At 40.9% G+C, this 22826-nt stretch overlaps 1 protein-coding gene across 1 annotated transcript in view; it reads right to left on the bottom strand.

The window, feature by feature from the left end:
• Nucleotides 1-217: 217 nt before the first annotated feature.
• The window catches only part of LOC101435679 (cilia- and flagella-associated protein 221-like), a 35430-nt gene continuing 12821 nt past the window's right edge, over nucleotides 218-22826 (bottom strand). The window contains exons 7-9 of the mRNA XM_058301236.2: nucleotides 10422-10514; nucleotides 4070-4162; nucleotides 218-394 (exon numbers count right to left, since the gene is read on the bottom strand). Coding sequence (XP_058157219.1) covers nucleotides 286-394; nucleotides 4070-4162; nucleotides 10422-10514 — 295 coding nt within the window. The 3' untranslated portion in view covers nucleotides 218-285. The remainder of the gene's footprint in view (nucleotides 395-4069; nucleotides 4163-10421; nucleotides 10515-22826) is intronic.

Below are 22826 nucleotides of genomic sequence, written 5' to 3'. Positions count from 1 at the left end.
AGTGGGGGGTAGGGCGATTGAGTTGAATGGGACCTCATATCTTTTGAATGTGACGTTTTTTAAAAAAATGAATTAAAAAATAAATAAATAAATAAATAAAAAAGAAGCTTCAAACACTGCTACCATCCATATGACCTTTATTTTTCAAAAGAAAAAGTAATAACTTAAAAACTACATCACTCATGGTTCAATTTTTTTCTCTAGGAATTTTAATTCCCAAATGGACACAAAGGAACACAGAGTCTCACAGTAAGTGGAAGAGGGGAACCGAGCTATGGGTGATGGTTATTCTAGAATCAGGTATGGGCTGAGGGCTTTTAACTGCAGATTCTTCATCTCCTCAGGCACCTTTTCTCCAGCCTTCTCTGGTTGCTGTGCTTGGTCTTTCACTTCTCTAAATAGGAAAAAATGAAAAGGACACTTGAGGACAATTAGTCACTCAAGCCACCCAGCACTGACAGTGACATCCCAGTCAAATTTAGTGGAACGTTTTAAAAATAAGGTTTTACATGGTATTTTGTGATCATTTAGGTACCGGTGAAAATCTCAGCTTGTGAGTGATACGAATCTGGCATCAATCTCCCTGCGCCGAGGTCTTAGCCTGCCCAAGTTCCATAAATGTTTAGAGCCTTGATTTCCTGAGAGGGGTGGGAGCTCCGTGGAGGCAACAAACACTCTCTCAAGTTCATTACAGCCATCAGGAGAGAGCAGATGATTCTTTGCATCTGTGAAAATAAATATTTGCCAGAAACCAAATGAACAGCAGTCTTCATGGGGAGATGGAAGGCGACATGTGCTGTGTGTTCCTTGTGACTGTCCCTGTCTATTCAGCTCTACTGCGTGTGCCTGACTGAAGGAAGGGCTTCTGTTGGCTTCCAGCTGAGGCTGATGGAGGTGAGGAAGATGAACACGTAAGGACAGAGAAGACAAAACTGAACATGAGATATAAGTCTCATCTTGAGCTGAAGAGAATTTCCAAACCAAAGGAGTTTTGAAAATGGTCTATGGGATATCAGCCCATTAAAATACAATGCAGTCAATCAAATGAGAATTACGTTGACAACTTCGACATGTGGGGAAAATGTAGGTTTGTAGATTTATCTGCAAAACATGTGAATTCAAAATACTGAGGATATATTGATTTCAAATGTATGCAATGCATGCCTGCTGTGAAAAACTGGAAGTTAACTGGTGTTTAGAAAATTTTCAGAGTTTATCATTTGCTAGCTTTTTTTTTTTCTTGCCAAGTAGCTGAAATTCACTTTAAAAAGGAAAAAGAATGACATACCCCTTTGGGCAAATGTATAAAGTAAGAAATTCTATTTCACTTAATAATTTGATAATCAAATGGCATTCCACATTAACCCAGTAGTATAAAGGGTGAAAAATCATTTTAAAGTACAAAAGAGTATAGCGGTATTGGATAGACGCCTGATCATGGGGCAAACCATTCTATGTCCTGGGATAATTTTTGAAATTTATATATATATATATATATATATAAAGTTCTTAGCCAACTATTTACCTGAAACAGAATGCAAAGGGCATCTGGGAGTTGAGTGTAATGGGATATTTTATAGTGTTTATTAACTGATCAAAGCAGGCACTCACTGATTTCCATTCAAAATTTTCATCCTTAAACTCTTACTAGAAGCTTGCAACTTCCTTTTGGAGACCTGTGGGTTGCTGCAGGCCTTGAAATGATCAGAAATGAACCAAAGACTCCCACACTCCTAAGACATGTGGGCATTCCTTTCAGAAAAGATAGGACCCAAAACACCTTAAACTAAGTTAGAAGACAAGCTAGAAAAGAACTTTGCAACATATCTAGAAAGGGTAGAGATCTTTAATATATGAGGGACTCACAAGTAAATGAAAGATAATGTTAAATAGGCAAAAAATGAAAAAACAGTTGATAAGCAGAGGATATTTTAATATTACTAGTAAGTGAAGAAATGAAAGTGAAGACAAGGGGAAGGCATTTTAAAAGGTCATCTTGGTAAAAATGAAGCAAACATAAAAAAGGACAGTGTCCTGTTGTGCAGGGTATTTGGAGACAGGTGCCCTTGACCTCTGCTGGTGGGAGGTATGGGAAGGACTTTCTGAATAGTAATTTAGCAACAAAATTACCTTAAAATGCATCCATAGACCTTGCATTTCTGTTTCTAGGAACATTCTGATACTTTTGCAGGTGTTTCTGGCACAAGGACGTTGGCTGCTGCAAAACATTGGGAAGAGTCTACATGTCCAACAATAGGGGTTGGATAAATACATGAAGGCACATCTACCCAATGAAATAGAATTATGTGTACCTACATTTATCAGTGCATATTTATGGTATATTGTTAAATAAAAATACAGAAAACAATATATGTAGAGCATGATTTAATTGTTCTTAAAAACACTTTATAAATGTAAACATATGTATACAGAAAGGTTTGGGAGGCCATATATTAAAATGTAAAAGTCACCACCCCTCAGTGATTGGATTATGTTTTTGTTTCAATCTTTATATTTTTCTGTATATTCTTAGTTTTAAAATACAAATGATAATAAATAAAAGAAAAGGTATATTCTTTTAAAAAGACAGTTTTAAAAAGACTATACTGCATGTTAAAACTTACAAACCATATGAACTATGGGGGGTTATTTACATCACAAAAGGATTCTTAAAAATTGACATGTTATGACTGTGATGCTGTATATTGGAAAGACAAACAGCATACTAGATGCTCCTCATTTGCTTATGAGATAGATTTTTTTTTGGAGGGGGGTGTTTATAGTATGGGTTTATTTGTTCTGCACTGGCCAGGTGACAGTGAACACAACATTTACAGAATAAGAAGAAGATACTAGAACCTTCCTTACTTTGCTGAAAGGGACTAAACAAGAGGTGCTTGGGGGACACATTCAGGGGAACTCAAAGAGCTAAATGAGGGATAGGGGAGATGGTTTACTAGCTGAAGTGTTCCTGTATTCTGAAAATAAAATTGCCCTTCTGAGCCAACGTTTAGCAAAGTGGAAGATTCATAACTCCAGTGTAGAGGGCTAAACATGCCAACAGAGCAAACAGAAGCCTTAAAGAAATACCACCAATTTCAAACCTAATTCCACCAGTGGAAACTTTCAGTGCTCTGTTTCATGCCCTAGAAGTCTAACTCTGGGTAAGGTTGGGGTGGGGGAGGGAAGTTTTGGACACATGGGAGAACATCTGGGAATAACTTGGTTGCACGTTGGAATCACCTGGGGAGACTCAGAAAACCTAGGCACCTGGGTCTCAACAACAAGAGGTTCTGATTCCATTAGGCTGAAGTACTGTCTGGGTAATGGAGTTTGTAAAGCAATTTTATTGAGCTATATTCACACACCATACAGTAAATCCAAGGTGGACAATCAATTGCTCTCAGTATAATCACAGAGTTGTGCATTCATCACCACAATCAAGTTTTAGAACACTTTCTTTACTTCAAAGAGAAAAACCGCATACCGTTTATGAGTTACCTCTCAGTCCTACTATCCTTCCCCAGCCCTACACAACCACTAATCTAATTTCATCTCTGGAAATAGATTTTATTACTGCATTTTTTTCAGGTGAGGAAAGAGACCTAGGGACAATAAGCAATTTGACTCTAGACCTCACATGTGATAACTGGTGGCACTGGGATTCAGCCCCAGGTCTCACTGGCTCTAGAGAGCCCCGGAGCCTTACACTGAATAAAATGCAATCAGCCATTGAGAAGAAACAGACACATCTCTGAAATCAAATGATAAGCAAATAGAAAAACTGGATTCCATCTTTAAAGTTCACTTGCAACAGACACATCTCTGAAATCAAATGATAAGCAAATAGAAAAACTGGATTCCGTTTTTAAAGTTCACTTGCCAACAACATTTGCAGGAGTGCATGTGTGCAAAATAAGCCCACATCAAAATAATGAAGGCCTTAGAAACATGTCTCCTACTAAAGCCTGAGATATTTAGATTCAGCTATGATGACAGGTCTGTACTTTATGCAGGACAAATTTTACCCAATGCTACATCTTATTATGGCATTAAAATGTCCACTTACTTCTTCTTGGTGTCCTTGCAGTCTAACGTAGGGAATTCCACTTGGATCATTTCTGGAGTCAACATAATATTTATATCCTGTTCACAAAGCTCACTGAAAAGTAATAAGATGTTTAGCTGAAACTATTTCACCTTTCCAAAGGAAAAATATAAGGAATATGCCATCACTTAAGAGTTATGCAATTCTTGTGGCTTTCAACATTGATTTCATCTACCTATTCAAAAAAAATTTATTGAAGTGTATCACTCATACATAAACATACATAAACAAGAAGTGTATAGTAATAATTATGAACTTATAAAACAAACATAACAACATCATACAGGGCTCACATACCTCACCTCACCCTACCACCAATATCTTGCATTGTTGTGAAACATTTTTAACTACTGATTAAAGAGCATCCTCAAAAGATTACTACTAGCCAAAGTATCTTACATTTGGTATATTTCCCCAACCAGCCTATTATTATTATTACTATATCATTTATACATGAACATACATAAACAATAAGTGTATAGTAAAAGTTGTAAACTTGGAAAGGAAAACATGCATAACATCATTCAGGGGTCCCGTACATCAGTCCATCACCAACACCTTGCATTGTTGTGAGACATTTGTTTCAAATTATGAGAGAATATTGTCAAAATCTTACTACAGACTATAGCCCCTATCTTTTTTTTTCTTAAAGATTTATTTATTCCTTCCCCTTCCCACCTCCCTCCCCATTGTCTGCTTTGTGTATCCATTTGCTGTGTGTTCTTCTCTGTCTGCTTGTATTCTCATTAGGCACTTAGGGCAACTGATCCTGGGACCTTCCAGAGTGGGAGGGGGAGATCACTCTCTTGTGCCACCTCAGCTCCCTGATCTGCTTACTGTCTATCCTCTGTGCCTTTTTTTGTTGCATCATCTTTCTGCACCAGCTCTCCATGTGGGACAGCACTCCTGTGTGGGGTAGCATACCTGCAAGGGGCAGTACTCTGTGCAGATCAGACTCCGCATGGGCCAGCACACCACATGGCCAGCTTTCTTCACCAGGAGGCCATAAGCATTGAACCTTGGACATCCCATATGGTAGACAGGAGCCCAATTGTTTGAGCCACATCCACTTCCCTATAATCCTTATCATACATTTGGTGGATTTTCCCCCAAACCAACCCTATTATTATTTTTTAAACATACTTTTATGACACAAGTTGTAAACTTAAAAACAATCATGCACATGTGCAGAATCCCATATAACACCCCTCTAGCAACACACCACACTATGATAGAGCATTTGTTACAGATTATGAGATAACTATCATCAGACTATTACCAGGTCCATAATGTACATCTGGCACTTTTTCCATACTCCACCATATCAACACAGTACATCTTTGGCATAGATGCTTGAATATTACATTATTACTGCTATTCACAGTCATAGGTCACTCCAGTTCTGTTTTTCCCCTGCTTCTCCACATTCACACCACCCTTCGATATTGATGTACATCTGCTCTAGCTCACAGAGGACACCCTTGCATCTGTAGTATCAGCTACAATTCTCATCCACCTCTGGGTTTACTGTGTTAAGTCATTCCCTAGATTATATTCTAGCATTCTTTCATTTGACATTTACATCCCTACAATACCCTTTTCAGCCACATTCCCATTTATAAACCTGCTGTAACTATCATGTGTTACGATCCACGCTATACATTTCCATACTTTTACAGTAAAGTTAGTTAAAACTTGTACATGCATTAAACATCAGGAGTCCATCTCAGTCATTCTCTTATCTCCATTAACAATCTACCACCTACCACCAGGTCTTGAAGATATTTTCTTTTATTTTTTTCTAGAAGCTTTATGGTTCTTGCTTTTATGCTTAGGTTTTTGATCCATTTTGACTTAATTTTTGAATAAGGCGTGAGAAAGGGGTCCTTTTTTTCCTTCTTTTGGCTATGGATATTCAGTTCTCTTGGGACCATTTGTGGAATGGAACATTTTGCCGAAGCTTGGTAGGTTTGACAGGCTTGTCAAAAATCACTTCACCATAGATGTGAGAGTCTGTTTCTGCACCATCTGTTTTGTTCTGTTGATCTGTGTGTCTGTCTTTATGCCAGTACCATGCTGTTTTTACCACTGTAGCTACATAATACGATTTATAGACTGAACGTGAGAGTCCTCTAACTCTGTTTTTCCTTTTTAAGATGTTTCTGGCTATTCAGGACACCCTACCCTTCCAAATAAATTTGATAAGCATATTTTCAATTTATTTTTAAAATGCCAGTGGAATTTTAATTGGGATTGCATTTAATCTGTATATCAATTTGAGTAGCACTGACACCTTAATGATATTTAGTCTTCCGATCTGTGAGCATGGAATGTTCTTCCAATTATTTAGGTCTTTTAAAATTTCTTTTAACAATAATTTGTAGTTTCCTGTCATATTTATTTCCACCATTCTTTTGACACTTTTAGTTACTTTTATTGTTATAATTTTTATTACTATTCTCTCCTCCAAGTCTCTCTCTCCTGTCTTTTCTTTTCAAACCATAGCACCCTTTGGTATTTTCTGCAATCTGTTCTTTGGCTACAAACTGTCTGTTTCTGTTTATATCCGTGAACATCCTAAATTTGCCATCACGTTTGAAAGACAATCTTGCTGGATGTAAGATTCTTGGCTGGAAGTTTTTCTCTTGCAGTGTCTTAAATACATCACACCACTGCCTTCTTGTCTCCATGGTTTCTGATGAGAAATTGACACTTACTCTTATTGAGTATCCCTTATATGTTATGCATTGGTTTTCTCTTGCTGCTCTCAGAATTCTCTTTTTCTTTGGCATTTGACATTCTGGTTAGTATGTGTTTTGGAATTGGTCTGCACAGACTTATTCATATGGGAGTACATTGTGTTTCTTCATCACGGATATCTATGTCTTTCAAAAGGGTTGGGACATTTTCTAACATTATTGCTTCAAATATTCCTTCTGCCCCTTTTCCTTTTTCTTCTCCTTCTGACACCCATGACACATTTGTTTACATGTCTCTTGCAGTCATTTAGTCCCTGAAACCCTGTTCAATTTTTTCCTTTCTTTTCTTGATCTGTTCTTTTGTATGTTCGCTTTCAGAGGCCATGTCTTCTAGCTCACCGATTCTTTCTTCTGCCCCCTCAAATCTACTGTTATATGCCTCCAGTATATTTTTTATTTTATTTGTTGTGCCTTTCCTTCCCATAAGATCCACTATATTTCTACGTATGCTTTCAAATTCCTCTTTGTGATTGCACAGTGTCTTCTTAATATCCTTAATCTCTTTAGCCATCTAATGGAATTTATTAAGGATATTTGTTTGAACATTTATGATAAGTTGTCTCAAAACCTTTGTGTTACCTGGAGGCTTATCTTTTTCCTTTGACTGGGCCATATCTTCCTGTTTCTTGATATGTACTGTAATTTTTTCTTGGTGTCTCCACATCTGGCTTACTAGATGGATTTATTTCTGTGAGCAATTTCTCTCTTTAGATTAGTACTTTCTCACCCTTTCTCCCTTGTATTTTGTGTTCTAGTAGCCAAGGATGTACTTGATACTGTAATCTGTGAGGCTGAAGCTGCCCACATTTCCCCAGAAACTAGTGAAGTTTCTCCCCCCCCCCTCCTTTCTCCTCTGCCAGTGATACGGACAGAGCTACAGCCATATGTAATAATCCAAGTCTTACAGACCAAGACCATCTGCAGTTGCCTGAAAAGAATGATGAAACTTCGTGTACTTTCCCCTACTACCTGGGCCAGGATGGAACTGCAGGTTTGGGCAGCAAACTATGCCATGAAGGGCCAAAATGACTATAGCTGCCAGGTAGAATGACATAGACTGGCCCTCCTCCTCCCCTGCCAAGGGTTGCAATGGATCGTCTGGAGTGCCCAACAATCTAATCCCTGTGAGCCAAATGTGCCTGCAGTTGCCTTGCGAGGCTGAGGGAGTACTGTCCCTTCTGCCCTTGGGGGGAGGGTGGATTCACAAGTGCCCAAGAGTTCAGTCCCTGTGGGGTGAAAGTGCCTGCTGTCACCCAGAGAGGCTGAGGAAACACCAGCACCCACCTATCCTATTGGGGGATGGGGACGAATCCACAGGCATCAATGGTACAGTCCTTGAAAACCAAAATTTCCTGCCATTGCCTGGAGAGGCCGAGGAAACACCAGCCCCCACCTATCCTATTGGGGGATGGGGTTGGATCCACTGGTACCTAACAGTCCAGTCCATGCTGGCCAAAAGTGCCTGTCCTTGCCTGGAAAGGCTGAGGAAGCACACCTTCCTCCTATCCTACTTGGAGCAGGGATGGAGCTACAAGTGTCTGACTATTCAGTCTGTGGGGGACAAAATCAGCTCCAATTACCCTGAGAGGCTAGGGAATCACTGTTCCCTTCTTGTCCTATTGGCATTGGGGTAGAACCATAGATACCCAATAGTTGAGTTCATGCAGGCCAAAAGCACCTGCATTCATCCTGAAAGGTTGTGGAAACACCAGACCCCTCCTATCTTAAGAGGGGTGGGAGGTGAAGGTGGAGATGGAATTGAACTCACTCAACAAACCAGTTCATGGGGGCACACAGAGCCTGCAATTGCTTGGAGAGGCTAAGGAATCACAGCTTCCCTCTTATCCTATAATGGGCTGGGGATGGAGCTGAGTACACAGTCTGTGGAGGCTGAAATCACCTGTGGTTGCCTGGAGAGGCTTAAGGAACACCAGCCATTCCTATCCTATGTGGGTAGAGTGGTGGAGATGGAATCGAAGGTTCTCAACAAACTAGTTCTTGCAGGCCAAAAACACCTGCAGTTGCCCAGTGATGCTGGTAAAGTTCCCCCCACCTTCTTCTTTGCTGGAGGTGGGGCTAGGGCCTAGGCTATCACTGCAACACGATCTGGTTGAAAGAAGCCAGTTCCCATAGTTACTGTGATTTTCAACTCTCATTGAGATTTTCAATCAGTCTCTCTTCCTCTCCTGTCAGAGGCAGAATTAAAATGGTGGCTACAAGCCTCTTTACAACTTGGACAGGTTCAAACTTCAGCTGTTCTTAGGATTATGCTTCAACCAGCCAAATTTACTATTCAGTACATGCAGTTGGTGCCCAGCTGTCTCTTCCTACTCTGTTTTGGGGAAATAGAGCTTCCCACTCCAGTCATGGAATACCTCCTGAGGTGGCTTGTACTGCCAGTGTAGGATGGGCACTGGCTGCCACAGTGTGGAATGATCAATTCATGAATCCTCAATGCAGAGAGGCAGTCTTCTCCTTCCATTACTCATGGATGTTTCAGGATGCTCTTCTGGTCTCCTGCCCCCCCCCCCATGAGGTGCTTTAGATTACACTGGGTGACTACTAACGGCACTGCAGGATGAGCTGACTCTTGAATGCCTTACTCAGTCTGCACTTGCCCAGCCCTTCTAATGTAAATTTTAATGGAAGATGAAGATCTATAAAACTCTAGGCCATGTTGGTTAATTTAACCAGAATTGTAAAATGGATTTTATTCTTGTCTGGAGAAAAGAAACCCACTAACTGCACTGCTCTGGAGGCCACTGTTGTGCAAAAGGGCAGCCCATAGGATCAATGGGGAAAGTCCCTGGTGTAGAAGGATTCTGGGTATTTGTGGAAGGTTGGAACCAAGAGAAAATGCTGAGAAATGGAGGTGGGGTGTGAGAGAAAGAGAGGGAAAAAAAGTCCTGGCTAAAATATATGGAACATTCTCTCTGAAACGATGTGATGATAAAATAAATTCTAACATATTTTTTAAAGGGATAAAGAAGAGCCTGAGACCTAGAGGGACTTGCATATGGGGCTGCACAGGGTTCCAGCTGGAGGCAGGGTACACTGGGTATTGGAGAAACATGCACAGAGGTTCTCGTGTGAGAAGCAGCTCCTGACCAAGGACGCACACTCTGCTGGGTTTAGATTTGCTCTCGGTTCTGATGCTGAGACTCTAGCTACCAGGTTGAAATAGGGATGAAGCAGGAGATTCAAGGACACAGTTTCACTGCCCATTGGATGCTGATTGGTGAGAGCAAATTTAAGGGCCTTGCTTTCATGGCTATCCAAATCCTGCCCCTCTTTCAAGTATTAATCCAAGTCCACATGATCACGGAAACCTTCAAAACCCATTTATGCCCTCTCAGTTCCCCTCATTTGAGCTCCTGGAGTGCCTAAAGATAAGGAAACTTTTGATCCTACCATGAACTTAGTTACCATCTTACCTAGTTAGCGGAATGGCTAGGTGTTGGCCTTATCTTCTTATTTGGCTTTCAAGCTCTCATGACATCTGCGATATTTTTGGAAAACAGACCACATGAGAGACCCAAGGAAAAAAGAAGTACCATTGGGCTATTTCCAATCTGTCTTCTTCTGGCAGGCCATCCACAATTGAAGGGGCATCTATAGGAAGTATAACTGTATTGAAGGAGTCGCAGCTGTGGAGAAAACACACAAGCAGCCAAATGTACGTGATCACATTATTAGTTTGGGTGTCTTTATGTAATTTTCCCAAAGCATGTTATTTTACACTGGGAGAAGCTTCTACTACTGTTTTCCTAGAGGGAAGACCTTCTACTGGGTAGGTTCCAGTAGAACCCAAAAAGGACATTTTACCAGAGTTTAGAAACAGGATCATAAGATTTTTTCCCTTGTAAGGACTAAAATTATATTATTTCTTGGAGAGTGGGGACTGGTAAGTTATTTTTCATTCATAATAGCTTTTCCCACTTTTATATATTCCCTTTGTCATTCTATTCAATGTCAAACCTTCCTTCCCTCCCCCATCCTTATGCATTATTTGGTATTACAAGTTTAGAGCTTTATATAAAAATTCTTGGGTATTAGGACATTAAAGGAATTGAGCTAGGGAGAATAAATGTATTGTTATTTAAATTTGGCCACAGACTTCTGGCCACACACTCACTCTTTGTTTCTACTCCTTCCTTATAAACCTTTCAAATGATATTAAAGGAATAAAAAAAAAAAAATGAACCTGCAACAGAAAAGAGAAAGGACGTCAGTGGGAAAAGTTTCAATAAATTCCAGGAAGAAGTTCTGGATGCTGGGAAGAGAGCTGTCTGAAGCAAAGGAGAGAAGAAAACTGACTTCCTTGCAGACCCTTGAGAGGTAGCAGAAAGCAAGTAAGGCAGCAGATGGGGTGGCAAATGGAATAACTGAAGGCTCCTGGTGAGGACTTACATGTCTTTGAGTTAAGTCTCTTCCCCCCCCCCTTTATTTTGTTTTAAATGTTACATTCAAAAAATATGAGGTCCCATATACCCCTCATCCCCCCTACCCCACTCCTCCCACATCAAAACCTCTTCCATCATCGTGGCACATTCACTGCACCTGGTGAATACATTTCAGAGCACTGCTGCACCACATGGACAGTGGTCTACATTGTAGTCTACACTCTCCCCATTCCACCAGTGGACCATGGCAGGACACACAATGTCCAGCATCTGTCCCTGCAGCACCACCCAGGACAACTCCAAATCCTGAAAATGCTCCCTCATCATATCTCTTCTTCCCTCTCCCTACCATCAGTAGCTACCGTGGGCACTTTCTCCATATCAGTATTACAATTTCTTCCCTTACTAATCACAATAATTCCCCAACAGAACACTAGTAAGTCCATTCTAATCCATACTCTATTTCTCCATCCTGTGGACCCTGGGATGGTTATGTCTAGGCTCTTTATCTTCTTTTAGTTCTTGTGCAAAAATGTGCCAGCTTGCCGAGTATAAGAGATGGTTGAAAAAAATTATGGAACATAGTTTACACAGCTGTAAAAAGAATGGGGAATGGGATCTAAGCCCCTTCTCAGATAGAAGCAGAATGAGCATCACCATTCCCAAACCCTCATGTTGGGAAATGAATAGTGGACTAAAGTAGACTCATCATTATTTTCCTATAGACTTGTTATTTTTCTAGCAATGCAGGAACTTTTATCACTGATATAAATATAGCGCCCACCAGAGGTTCTGAGGGACAGGAGAGGGAAGAATAGGTATAATGTGGGGGCATTTCTAGGACACTAGAATTGTCCTGCATGACACTGCAGTGACAGATACAGCCCACTATATATTTTGTCACAACTTACAAAAATGTGTGGGACAGAGTGAAAAACGTAAACTGTGGTCCATGGTTAGCAGCAATGCTTCAATATGTATTCATTAATTGTAACAAATGTACCACACTAATTAGTAATATTGTTAATGTGGGAAAATGCACATGGGGGAGGGTGTGGGGCATATGGGAATTCCTCAATTTTTTTATGTGACATTTACGTAATCCAAAGCGTCCATCTACCACATGGGAGATCTGAGGTTCAAATCCTGTGACTCCTTGACCTGTGTGGAGCTGGCCCATGCACAGAGCTGATGTGTGAATGGAGTGCTGTGCCACCCAGGAGTGTCCTGATGTAGGGGAGCCCCATGCACAAGGAGTGCACCCCATAAGGAAAGCCACTCAGTGCAAAAGAATGTGCAGCCTGCCCAGGAATGGTGCCACACACATGGAGAACTGACACAACAAGATCATGCAACGAAAAGAAACACAGATTCCCATGCCGCTGAAAACAACAGAAGTGGACAAAGAAGTCCCAGCAAATACACGCAGAGAACAGACAACTGGGGGGGGGGGGGGGGAGAAGGGCAGAGAAATAAATAAATAAATAAATAAATACATATATTTTTTCTTTTTTTTTTCTTTTTTTTAATTGATTTTATAAAAATATTACATTAAAAAAATATGAGGTCCCATTCAACCCCACCACTCCCACCGCACCACTCCCCCCCCAGCAACACTCACTCCCATCATCATGACACATCCATTGCATTTGGTAAGTACATCTCTGGGTATCTCTCCACCTCATGGTCATTGGTCCACATCATGGCCCACACTCTCCCCCATTCCATCCAGTGGGCCCTGGGAGGATTTACAATGTCCGGTGATTGCCCCTGAAGCACCATCCAGGGCAACTCCAAGTCCCAAAGGCGCCTCCACATCTCATCTCTTCCTGCCATTCCCCATACCCATCAGCCACCATGTCCACTTTTCCCACTCCAATGCCACCTTTTCTCTGTGGACCTTGGATTGGTTGTGTCCGTTGCACCTCTAGGTCAAGAGGAGGCTCAGATTCCACATGGTTACTGGATGCAATCCTCCTGCTTTCAGTTGTAGGTACTCTAGGCTCCATGGTGTGGTGGTTGTCCTTCTTCAACTCCATCTTAGCTGAGTGAGCTGAGTCCAATAAATCAGATTGTAGATGCTGGAGTCTGTTGAGGCTCAGGGCCTGGCTATCACATTGTCAGTCCAGAGATTCAGATCCCCTAAATATATCTTAAGCCCAGACACCAACTACAACTCCAGCACAGTAGCATGAAAGTCTTATGAAAAGAGATCCCCTCTGGGTCCAGTTTCATCACGCAGAAACACCAGCTCCAAAGAAGGGCCATCTGACATGGCAGTGAACCCTATCTGCCATGACCATAGAACCCGTGGGTCCCTTTAGCCCTCAAAGGAACCAATACCTGGGGATTGTATCTACGTTATCTGTCTCTTAGACTCTGCTCAGTTGTGCATAAGGGCAATCCTTCTGACAGCCTCCAGACTCTTTTTTTTTAGAGACTCATAGCCATATAAACTCATTTCTCCTTTCTATTTCCCCCTTACATTAGGTCAAACAGCATTTTAAAGTCATATTATTCTATGTAGACAGGGATATTCTACTGATCCACATCGAACCTTCAATTCAAGGTCATTTTCCAGTTGCATTATCAGTTGTTAGTTGATAGTGATCCCTTGGTGCCAGGGAGGCTCATCCCTGGGTGTCACATCCCACCCTGGGGGGAAGGCATTGCATTTAGATGCTGAGTTAGGCTTCGAGACTGGCCACATTTGAGTAACATGAAGGCTGTCAGCAGGAAATTCCCAGGCAAAGTGCTGCTCTAGGCCTTGTTCTTATTTCAGGCATATAGGCTCACAAGCATAGTCATTAGTATCAGGGGCTCACTGTTGGACCCTCATTCCTTCTCGGTCCTTGCCGCTGCACTTGGGGGACTGCTGCTGCTCCCCTAGGGACCACGGCACAGCATCCCTGGCCAGGGACCCAGAACCCCCCCAGCTGTAGTTTTTAATTGTTGCCACTATGTGTATATCCAAACATTACCATGCACCCTGGACATATGCCCTGTATAGCTCCCTGTCAGGCATATATCCCCTGTCAATAGTATCCTATACCAGTATTCTTCCGCTGCCATTGTTGGACCACTCTGGGATCCAGAACTTCCTGAATATTGAAGCCCCAATATAATGTCAGGATCTCTTACTAGCAAAATGGGATATAGCGATGGGTTTAAAGGTTAGATATAGAATACGTGTTGACTTGGAAAAATTCTACATCCTATCTTTTTCTTTTCCTTTTTCTTTCCCCTAATTATTGAACTTCTCTTCACAAGAGCCCTAGACCACAGCAATTCATGTATACAATATACAGCACTCCCACACATCCACCACAAAACCTTTTCCCTTCCACAGCGATACTCTTACAACCTATTCACAACATATTTACTTAAAGTGATGTACAGAGTCTGAGACAATAGCTTTCAAACCAGGTGACATCTGTGCTTACATTGTGGTGCATACTTTAGGACACGCAGTTTTCTAACATTTTTAGTTATCCTATGTTTTACATTATGGTTTACATTATCATTCGGTCATCCCCTATATGTTTATGATGTAATATTACATATTTTATATCCATCCTTGTGTACTCTCACGAAAATCCTCTCTTACCCCACATTTACCTTGGTTTCACACATTTAACATCCATTTTCCCATCCCCTTGGTGCCCACAGTGACAGCCAACCTCCGTTACCCGAGGAGCCACGTCCAGAGATACTTGCAACAGTGTTCAGGTCCTAACTTGCTCAGCTGCCCCAATGCCCTGGGAGCCACCCTTCCTCTCAAGAGATACAGTTCCCTCTATTTGATGGCATTAGTCCTCCCCAAGATGTGGGTCCACCCCCACTCTCACTACTTGGGTCTCTACCCAATGGTATCACCCACTCTGTCAAAACGAGCATTCAGACATTCCCCAGGAGCCCGTCCCGCATCAGACCATCCCTTCTGAGCATCCTAAACAGGTAACCCTCTTAATTATATTTTGATACGATTTTCTCAGCATTTTACTCTCAACCAACACCTGACACTCTCCTGTGTTCGTATGCTACCCTTCCCTCCACCCACTTTTTGGGCAATATTACCCATCCACCCAGCCCCAGCCCCCCTCAAACCCGCAAAGCCCCACCCAAAGGCAACCCCTTGCCCCCATTTTATCAATTCTTTGTGTTCATACTTACCGCCAGCTCATCATAAATTCCACCCCTGCAGACGTCGGCTCACATCCTTCCTCCACCCCCTGATTTCCTGTAAGCCTATCGTTCAGTCTCTAGCTCTCTGAGGCAGCTTGCTTATTTCATATCATTAAGGTCATGTAGTATTTGTCCTTCAATGCCTGGGTTGCTTCACTCAACATAAGGTTCTCAGGATTCATCCATGTTATCACGTGTGTTTCTAGTGTATTTGTTCTTACAGCCGCGTAGTATTCCATTGTGTGTATATACCACATTTTATTGATCCACTCATCTGTTGATGGGCATTTGGGTTGATTCCAACTTTTGGCGATAGTGAACAATGCTGCTATGAACATTGGTGTACACATATCGGTTTGTGTCCTTGTTTTCAATTCTGATGGGTATATACCCAGCAGTGGTATTGCTGGGTCATATGGCAAATCTATGGTTAGTTTTTTGAGAAACCGCCAAACTGTCCTCCAGAATGGTTGGATCCTTCTGCATTCCCACCAGCAGTGGATGAGTGTTCCCATTTCTTCACATCCTCTCCAGCATTTTTATTCTTCTGTTTTTTTTATAACTGCCAATCTTATGGGAGTAAGATGGTATCTCATTGTAGTTTTGATTTGCATTTCCCTGATAGCTAGAGATTTGGAGCATTTTTTCATGTGCTTTTTAGCCATTTGTATTTCTTCTTTAGAGAAGTGTCTGTTTAAATCTTTTTCCCATTTTTTAAATGGGTTGTTTATCTTTTTATTTTCAAGATATAGGAGTTCTTTATATATGCAAGTTATAAGTTTCTTATCAGATATATGGTTGCCAAATATTTTCTCCCACTGTGTGGGCTCCCTTTTTACTTTCTTGACAAACTCCTTTGAGGTGCAGAAGGCTTTAATTTTGAGGAAGTCCCATTTATCTATTAGTTCTTTTGCTGCTCGTGCTTTTGGTGTGATATTCATGAATCCATTTCCTATGACAAGGTCCTATAGATGTTTCCCTACACTGCTTTCCAAGGTTTTTATGGTCTTGGCTTTTATATTTAGGTCTTTGATCCATCTTGAGTTGATCTTTGTATAAGGTGTGAGATGGTAATCCTCTTTCATTCTTCTACATATGGCTATCCAGTTCTCCAGGCACCATTTGTTGAATAGGTCACTCTCTCCCAGTTGAGAGGGTTTGGTGGCTTTATCAAATATTATATGGCTATATATGTGAGGTTCTATATCAGAGCTTTCAATTCGATTCCATTGGTCTGTGTGTCTCTCCTTATGCCAATACCATGCTGTCTTCACTACTGTAGCTTTGTAGTATGTTTTGAAGTCAGGTAGTGTGATTCCTCCAATTTCGTTTTTCTTTTTCAGTATGTCTTTGGCTATTTGGGGTCTATTTCTTTTCCAAATAAATTTCATAGTTAATTTTTCTAGTTCCTTAAAGAAGGCTGTGTTGATTTTTATTGGGATTGCATTGAATGTGTATATCAGTTTTGGTAGGATATGATAATATTCAGTCTTCCTATCCATGAACAAGGAATATTCTTCCATTTATTTAGGTCTTCTTTAGTTTCCTTGAACAGTCTTGTATAGTTCTCGGTGTATAAGTTTTTACCTCTTTAGTTAAATTTATTCCTAAGTATTTGATTTTTTTATTTTCTATTGTGAATGGTATTTGTTTCTTGATTTCCCCCTGATCTTGCTCATTATTGGTGTACAGAAATGCTACTGATTTTTGCGCATTGATCTTATAACCTGCGAATTTACTAAACTCATTTATGAGTTCTAGAAGCTTTGTTGTAGTTCTCTCAGGGTTTTCTATGTATAGGATCATGTCATCTGCAAATAATGAAATTTTGACTTCTTCCTTTCCAATTTGAATGCCTTTTATATCTGGTTCTTGCCTCAGTGCTCGAGCAAATACTTCTAAGACAATGTTAAATAGGAGCGGAGACAATGGGCATCCTTGTCTTGTTCCTGAGTTTAGAGGGAAGGATTTTAGGATTTTTCCATTGTAAACAAAGTTGGCTGTAGGTTTTTCGTATATACTCTTTATCATGTTCCAAAAATTTCCTTGTATTCCAATCTTTTGGAGTGTTTTTATCAAGAAAGGGTGCTGTATTTTGTCAAATGCTTTTTCTGCATCTATAGATATAGTCATATGATTTTTTTCCTTCAATCTGTTTATATGGTGTATTACATTGATTGATTTTCTTATGTTGAACCATCCTTGCATACCTGGGATGAATCCCACTTGGTCGTGGTGTATAACTCATTTAATGTGTTGTTGAATACGATTAGCAAGTATTTTGTTAAGTATTTTTGCATCTAGGTTCATTAGAGAAATTGTTCTGTAATTTTCCTTTCTTGTGGTGTCTTGTTTGGCTTTGGTACTAGGGTAATGTTGGCATCATAGAAGGAGTTCGACAATGTTCTTTCTGTTTCGATTTTTTGGAATAGCTTCAGCAGGATTGGTGTTAGTTCTTTCCGGAATGTTTTGTAGAATTCACCTGTGAAGCCGTCTGGCCCTGGGCTCTTCTTAGTTGGGAGGTTTTTAATAATTGATTCTATCTCTCTGCTTGTGATTGGTTTGTTAAGATCATCAATTTTTTCTTTCGTCAATATGGGTTGCTTATGTGTTTCTAGGAATTTGTCCATTTCCTCTAAGTTGTCATTTTTGTTGGAATATAGTTTTTCAAAGTATCCTCTTATGATAGTCTTTATTTCTGTTGGGTCAGTGGTGATATCGCCTTTCTCATTTCTTATTTTGTGTATTTGCATCTTCTCTCTTTTTTTCTTTGTTAGTCTCGCTAAAGGTTTGTCAATTTTGTTGATCTTCTCAAAAAACCAGCTCTTGGTCTTGTTTATCTTTTCAAGTGCTTTCTTATTTTCTATTTCATTTAGTTCTGCTCTTATCTTTGTTATTTCCTTCCTTTTTCTTCCTGTTGGGTCACTTTGTTGTTGTTTTTGTAATTACTTCAAATGTGCAGTTAATTCTTCAATTTTTGCTCTTTCTTCTTTTTTGATATATGAATTTATGGCTATAAATTTCCCTCTCAGTACTGCTTTTGCTATATCCCATAAATTTTGGTATGTTGTGTTATCATTATCATTTGTTTCAAGGTAGTCATTGATTTCTTTTGAGATTTCCTCTTTGACCCACTGTTTTTCTAAGAGTGTGCTGTTTAATTTCCAAATCATGGTGTGAAACCTGGGCTTCTGTCCCTTGCAAATTTCCACCTTCACTCCACTGTGGTCAGAGATATTGTTTTGTATGATTTCAATCTTTCTGAATTCATGAAGTGAGGTGAGGGGCCCCCGCTTCTCTAGACAGGGGGCTCAGGGTGGGGAGGCGCAGGCGTGAGAGGACGCACAGTGACTCGAAGGACAACTGCGGAGACGAGGCGGATGGCGCAGGTCTACTTTATTGAGGAAGTACAAGCAGTTTTATAGAGTATGAAGAGAGGGGATTGGTGGAGGATGATTGGGTTCTGATAGGCTAGATTAGCTGTTGTTACCTTATAAGGGCATAGAAGCAGAACTCGTCTACTAGGCTGGTCAGTAGTTACTAGTGAGAGCTTAAATTTGAGAGGGCTGAGCTGGATAGCTCGCTGATAGGTGGAAGAGAGCAGGCGTGTCTTTACGAGGTAGGAGGCCCTGAGATTGGCCCAGACGGAGGTGGTGTGAGGGGGCTTGCGTGAGTTTCCCCTGCAGGGAGGCGTAGGTGCATACCTCGTCCTGAGGGGCCAACCAAGGGAGGCGTATTTCGTGCCTCAGACCTCGGAGGTGGCCAGTTCTGAGAGCCAAATTTTGCATGCTTGCCCTCAATGAAGCCTTTCTTTGTGGCCTAGCATATGGTCTATCTTGGAGAATGATCCATGTGCACTTGAGAAGAATGTATATCCTACTGTGTTTGGGTGTAATAATCTATATATGTCTATTAGATCCAGCTCCTCTAATATACTGTTCAAATGTTTTGTTTCTTTAGTGATTCTCTTTTGAGATGTTCTGTCCAAGGTAGATAGTGATGTATTAAATCCCCCACTATGATTGTAGATGCATCTATTGTTTCACTTAGTTTTTCCAGCATTTGTCTCACGTACTTAGAGGCACCCTTGTTAGGAGCATAAATATTTATGATTGTTCGATCTTCTTGACAGATTTTCCCTTTCACTAAAATGTAGTATCCTTCTTTGTCTCTCACAATTGTTTCACATTTAAAGTCTATTTTGTCTGATATTAATATAGCTACTCCTGCCTTTTTTTGGTTATTGTTTGCTTGTATGATTGTTTTCCAGCCATTCACTTTCAATCTCCATGCGTCTCTGGGTCTAAGATGTGTCTCTTGTAGACAGCATACAGATGGGTCATATTTCCTTATCCAATGTCCCAGTCTGAATCTTTTGATAGGTGAGTTTAATCCATTGACATTCAGTGTTATTACTTTCAAGGAATTATTTGTGTTAGCCATATTTTTATTGGATTTGTGTTTGTCATATTTTGTTTGTATTTTTTTCCCTTCTACTTTGTCTTTTTTTTTGTTGCTCTTATACTCTCCTCCAACTCTTCCTGTCCTGTTTTTTCCTTTCTTCCTGCAGAACTCCCTTTAGAACTTCTTGAAGGGGAGGTTTCTTGTTGGTATACTCTTTCAGTTTCTGTTTATCTGCGAATATTTTGAACTCTCCATCATGTTTGAATGCTAGTTTAGCTGGATAGAGTATTCTTGGTTGGAAATTTTTTTCCTTTAGTAACCTTGACTATATCATACCACTGCCTCCTTGCCTCCATGGTTTTAGATGAGAAATCAGCACTTAATCTTATGGAGCTTCCCTTGTATGTGATGGTTTTCTTTTCTCTTGCTGCTTTTAGGATTTTCTCTTTGTCTTGAGCATTGGATAATTTGACAAGTATATGTCTTGGGGTGGCCTGTTGGGGTTTATGACCAGTGGAGTGTGCTGCGCTTCTTGGATATGTACGTCTGTCTCTTTCAGTAGATTTGGGAAGTTTTCAGCCATTATTTCCTGCAACACTCCTTCTGACCCCTTTCTCTTCTCTTCTCCTTCTGGAATACCTATAATACGTATATTTGACCATTTTGCATTGTCATTGAGGTCCCTAAGTCCTAGCTGGATTTTTTCTATCTTTTTATCGACCCCTTCTACTATCTGTTTGATTTCTGATGTACTGTCTTCCACATCACTAATTCTCTGCTCTGCCTCTTCTAGTCTGTTGATATTTGCTGCAAGTGTATTTTTGATTTCTTGAACTGTGGTGTTCATTCCCATCATGTCTGTTATGTTTTTGCGTATGTCTGCAATTTCCCCTCCCAGTGTTGTCTTCATGTTGTTAACCTCTTTCATTACTTCATCAAATTTGTTGGTGATAAATGTTCTGAGATCTTTCATTGCTTATGCGAAGTTCTGCTCCCCTTCCTGATTTTTAGTTTGTTGATTGGATTCAGCCATGTTTTCCTGATTACTGATTTGGTTTGTCGATTTTTTTTGCTTTCTGGTCATCCTTTTGTCTTGACGGGTTTAATCAGTTCCTTAGCTTCTTTGTCTAGTCTTGGAGATTAATTAGCTGTTATTTTTGCGTAAGTGTTATATCTTCTTTTTGTCACTTTGTTCTTCTTATTTTAATTTCTTTTTTTTTTTTAAAGATTTATTTATTTATTTAATTTCCCCCCTTCCCCTGGTTGTCTGTTCTTGGTGTCTATTTGCTGCGTCTTGTTTCTTTGTCCGCTTCTGTTGTCGTCAGTGGCACGGGAAGTGTGGGCGGCGCCATTCCTGGGCAGGCTGCTCTTTCTTTTCACGCTGGGCGGCTTTTCCTCACGGGCGCACTCCTTGCGCGTGGGGCTCCCCCATGCGGGGGACACCCTTGCGTGGCACGGCACTCCTTGCGCGCATCAGCACTGCACATGGCCAGCTCCACTCGGGTCAAGGAGGCCCAGGGTTTGAACCGCGGACCTCCCATATGGTAGACGGACGCCCTAACCACTGGGCCAAAGTCCGTTTCCCTTATTTTAATTTCTTGTTGCTGGTTAAGTTCACTTTAAAGGAAAGTATTAGTGCCGGGGAAAGGCAATTGTGTAAGCAAGGAAAAAGTGTAGAGTAGTATTGGTGATATATGTTAACAAAGCAAGAATATGAGATCTGGGAGGATGGAGGTTAGATTCATGTAAATTGTGTAGAGTTATAGCTGTAGGTAGAGTACCTATTATGAGGTAGATGACTGCATATGGGAGGAATATGGTATGAGCTACAAAGTTATTGTTTTCGTGAGAGAGGGAAAAAGAAAAGAAAGGTAATAGTTTCAAGAGTGGATACCAGAGAGAAAACAAAACAAAGGTATTAGAAATTAAGAGTTAGACACTCTGTGGATCAAAGAAAGGGAGGTGGGGGGTGGAATATAGGAGAGACAGTAGATGATAGCAGATATCAAGATGTAGGGGAAGGGGGATAGTGTAGGTAGCCTAAATCAATTCAAACAGAAATGAGGCAGTGGAGGATGGGAAAATCCAGCAAATGTGCAGTATTCCCTGTAGCACCTATTGTATACTTGAATTAAAATAAAATAAGTGGAAAATGAGGGACAAGAGGGAGAGAGAAAACAGAAAAAGAAAAAATAATAATAATAAAGAAAAAAAAGAAAGACGAGAAGAAAGGAAGAAAGAAAAAGAGGGTGGGCAAACGGTGGGGAACAGGTAGGGGGAAGAGAAATACAGGTATACACGAACCACAATTGCATCACTATCTACAACAACAATGAAAAAACCCCTAAATAACTGTATAAAAAAAGGACTTTGGGGGACACGCTAGGAGAAAAGACTAGGGGATAATGCAATATTAGCAATCAGGGCATCAAAAAGAGTAAAAAATAAGATAAAATGAAAATAAAAACAAAACAATATGAACCAATAAAGATAAAACACAAACGTTAAAGTCCAGGGCACTCAAGGACCCCAGGTAGATGCCAGGGTGTGATGGATTCAGGGTTGGAAAGTCTGAGACACTGAAGACTCAAGAGGTGTGAGTCTGGGGTGTGGACCACCAGAGTCCAGGGGACCCAGCCTGGCAACCTCAAATCCGGTCAACAGGAAGCTTAGGAGCCCTGCAGTGCAACACAGCCCTCAGGGATCCCCGTAGCTGGGTGCCAGCCCCATGGGGGAAGCAGATCTGCAAACTCTATATTTAATGTCTGTACCCTGCAATTCACCTACTCCTCAGGGTTTCTTTGTGTGGGTGTATCGTCAATTCAGCCTTTGGACAGCTCCCACCCTGTGCTCCCACGGAACGGCCACTTGAGGGCGCCTCTACACCGCCGCCAGTTCAATGACCCAGATCCCAAGCCCCGCCGGGTGGCTGGGCTTCAGCTGGAAACGCGGAAAACAGACTCCAAA

This window comes from Dasypus novemcinctus, chromosome 7 (genome assembly GCF_030445035.2).
Source record: "Dasypus novemcinctus isolate mDasNov1 chromosome 7, mDasNov1.1.hap2, whole genome shotgun sequence".
Taxonomy (NCBI): domain Eukaryota; kingdom Metazoa; phylum Chordata; class Mammalia; order Cingulata; family Dasypodidae; genus Dasypus; species Dasypus novemcinctus.
Note: the sequence above shows the minus strand (reverse complement) of the source record. Positions and strands in the feature narration are given on the sequence as shown.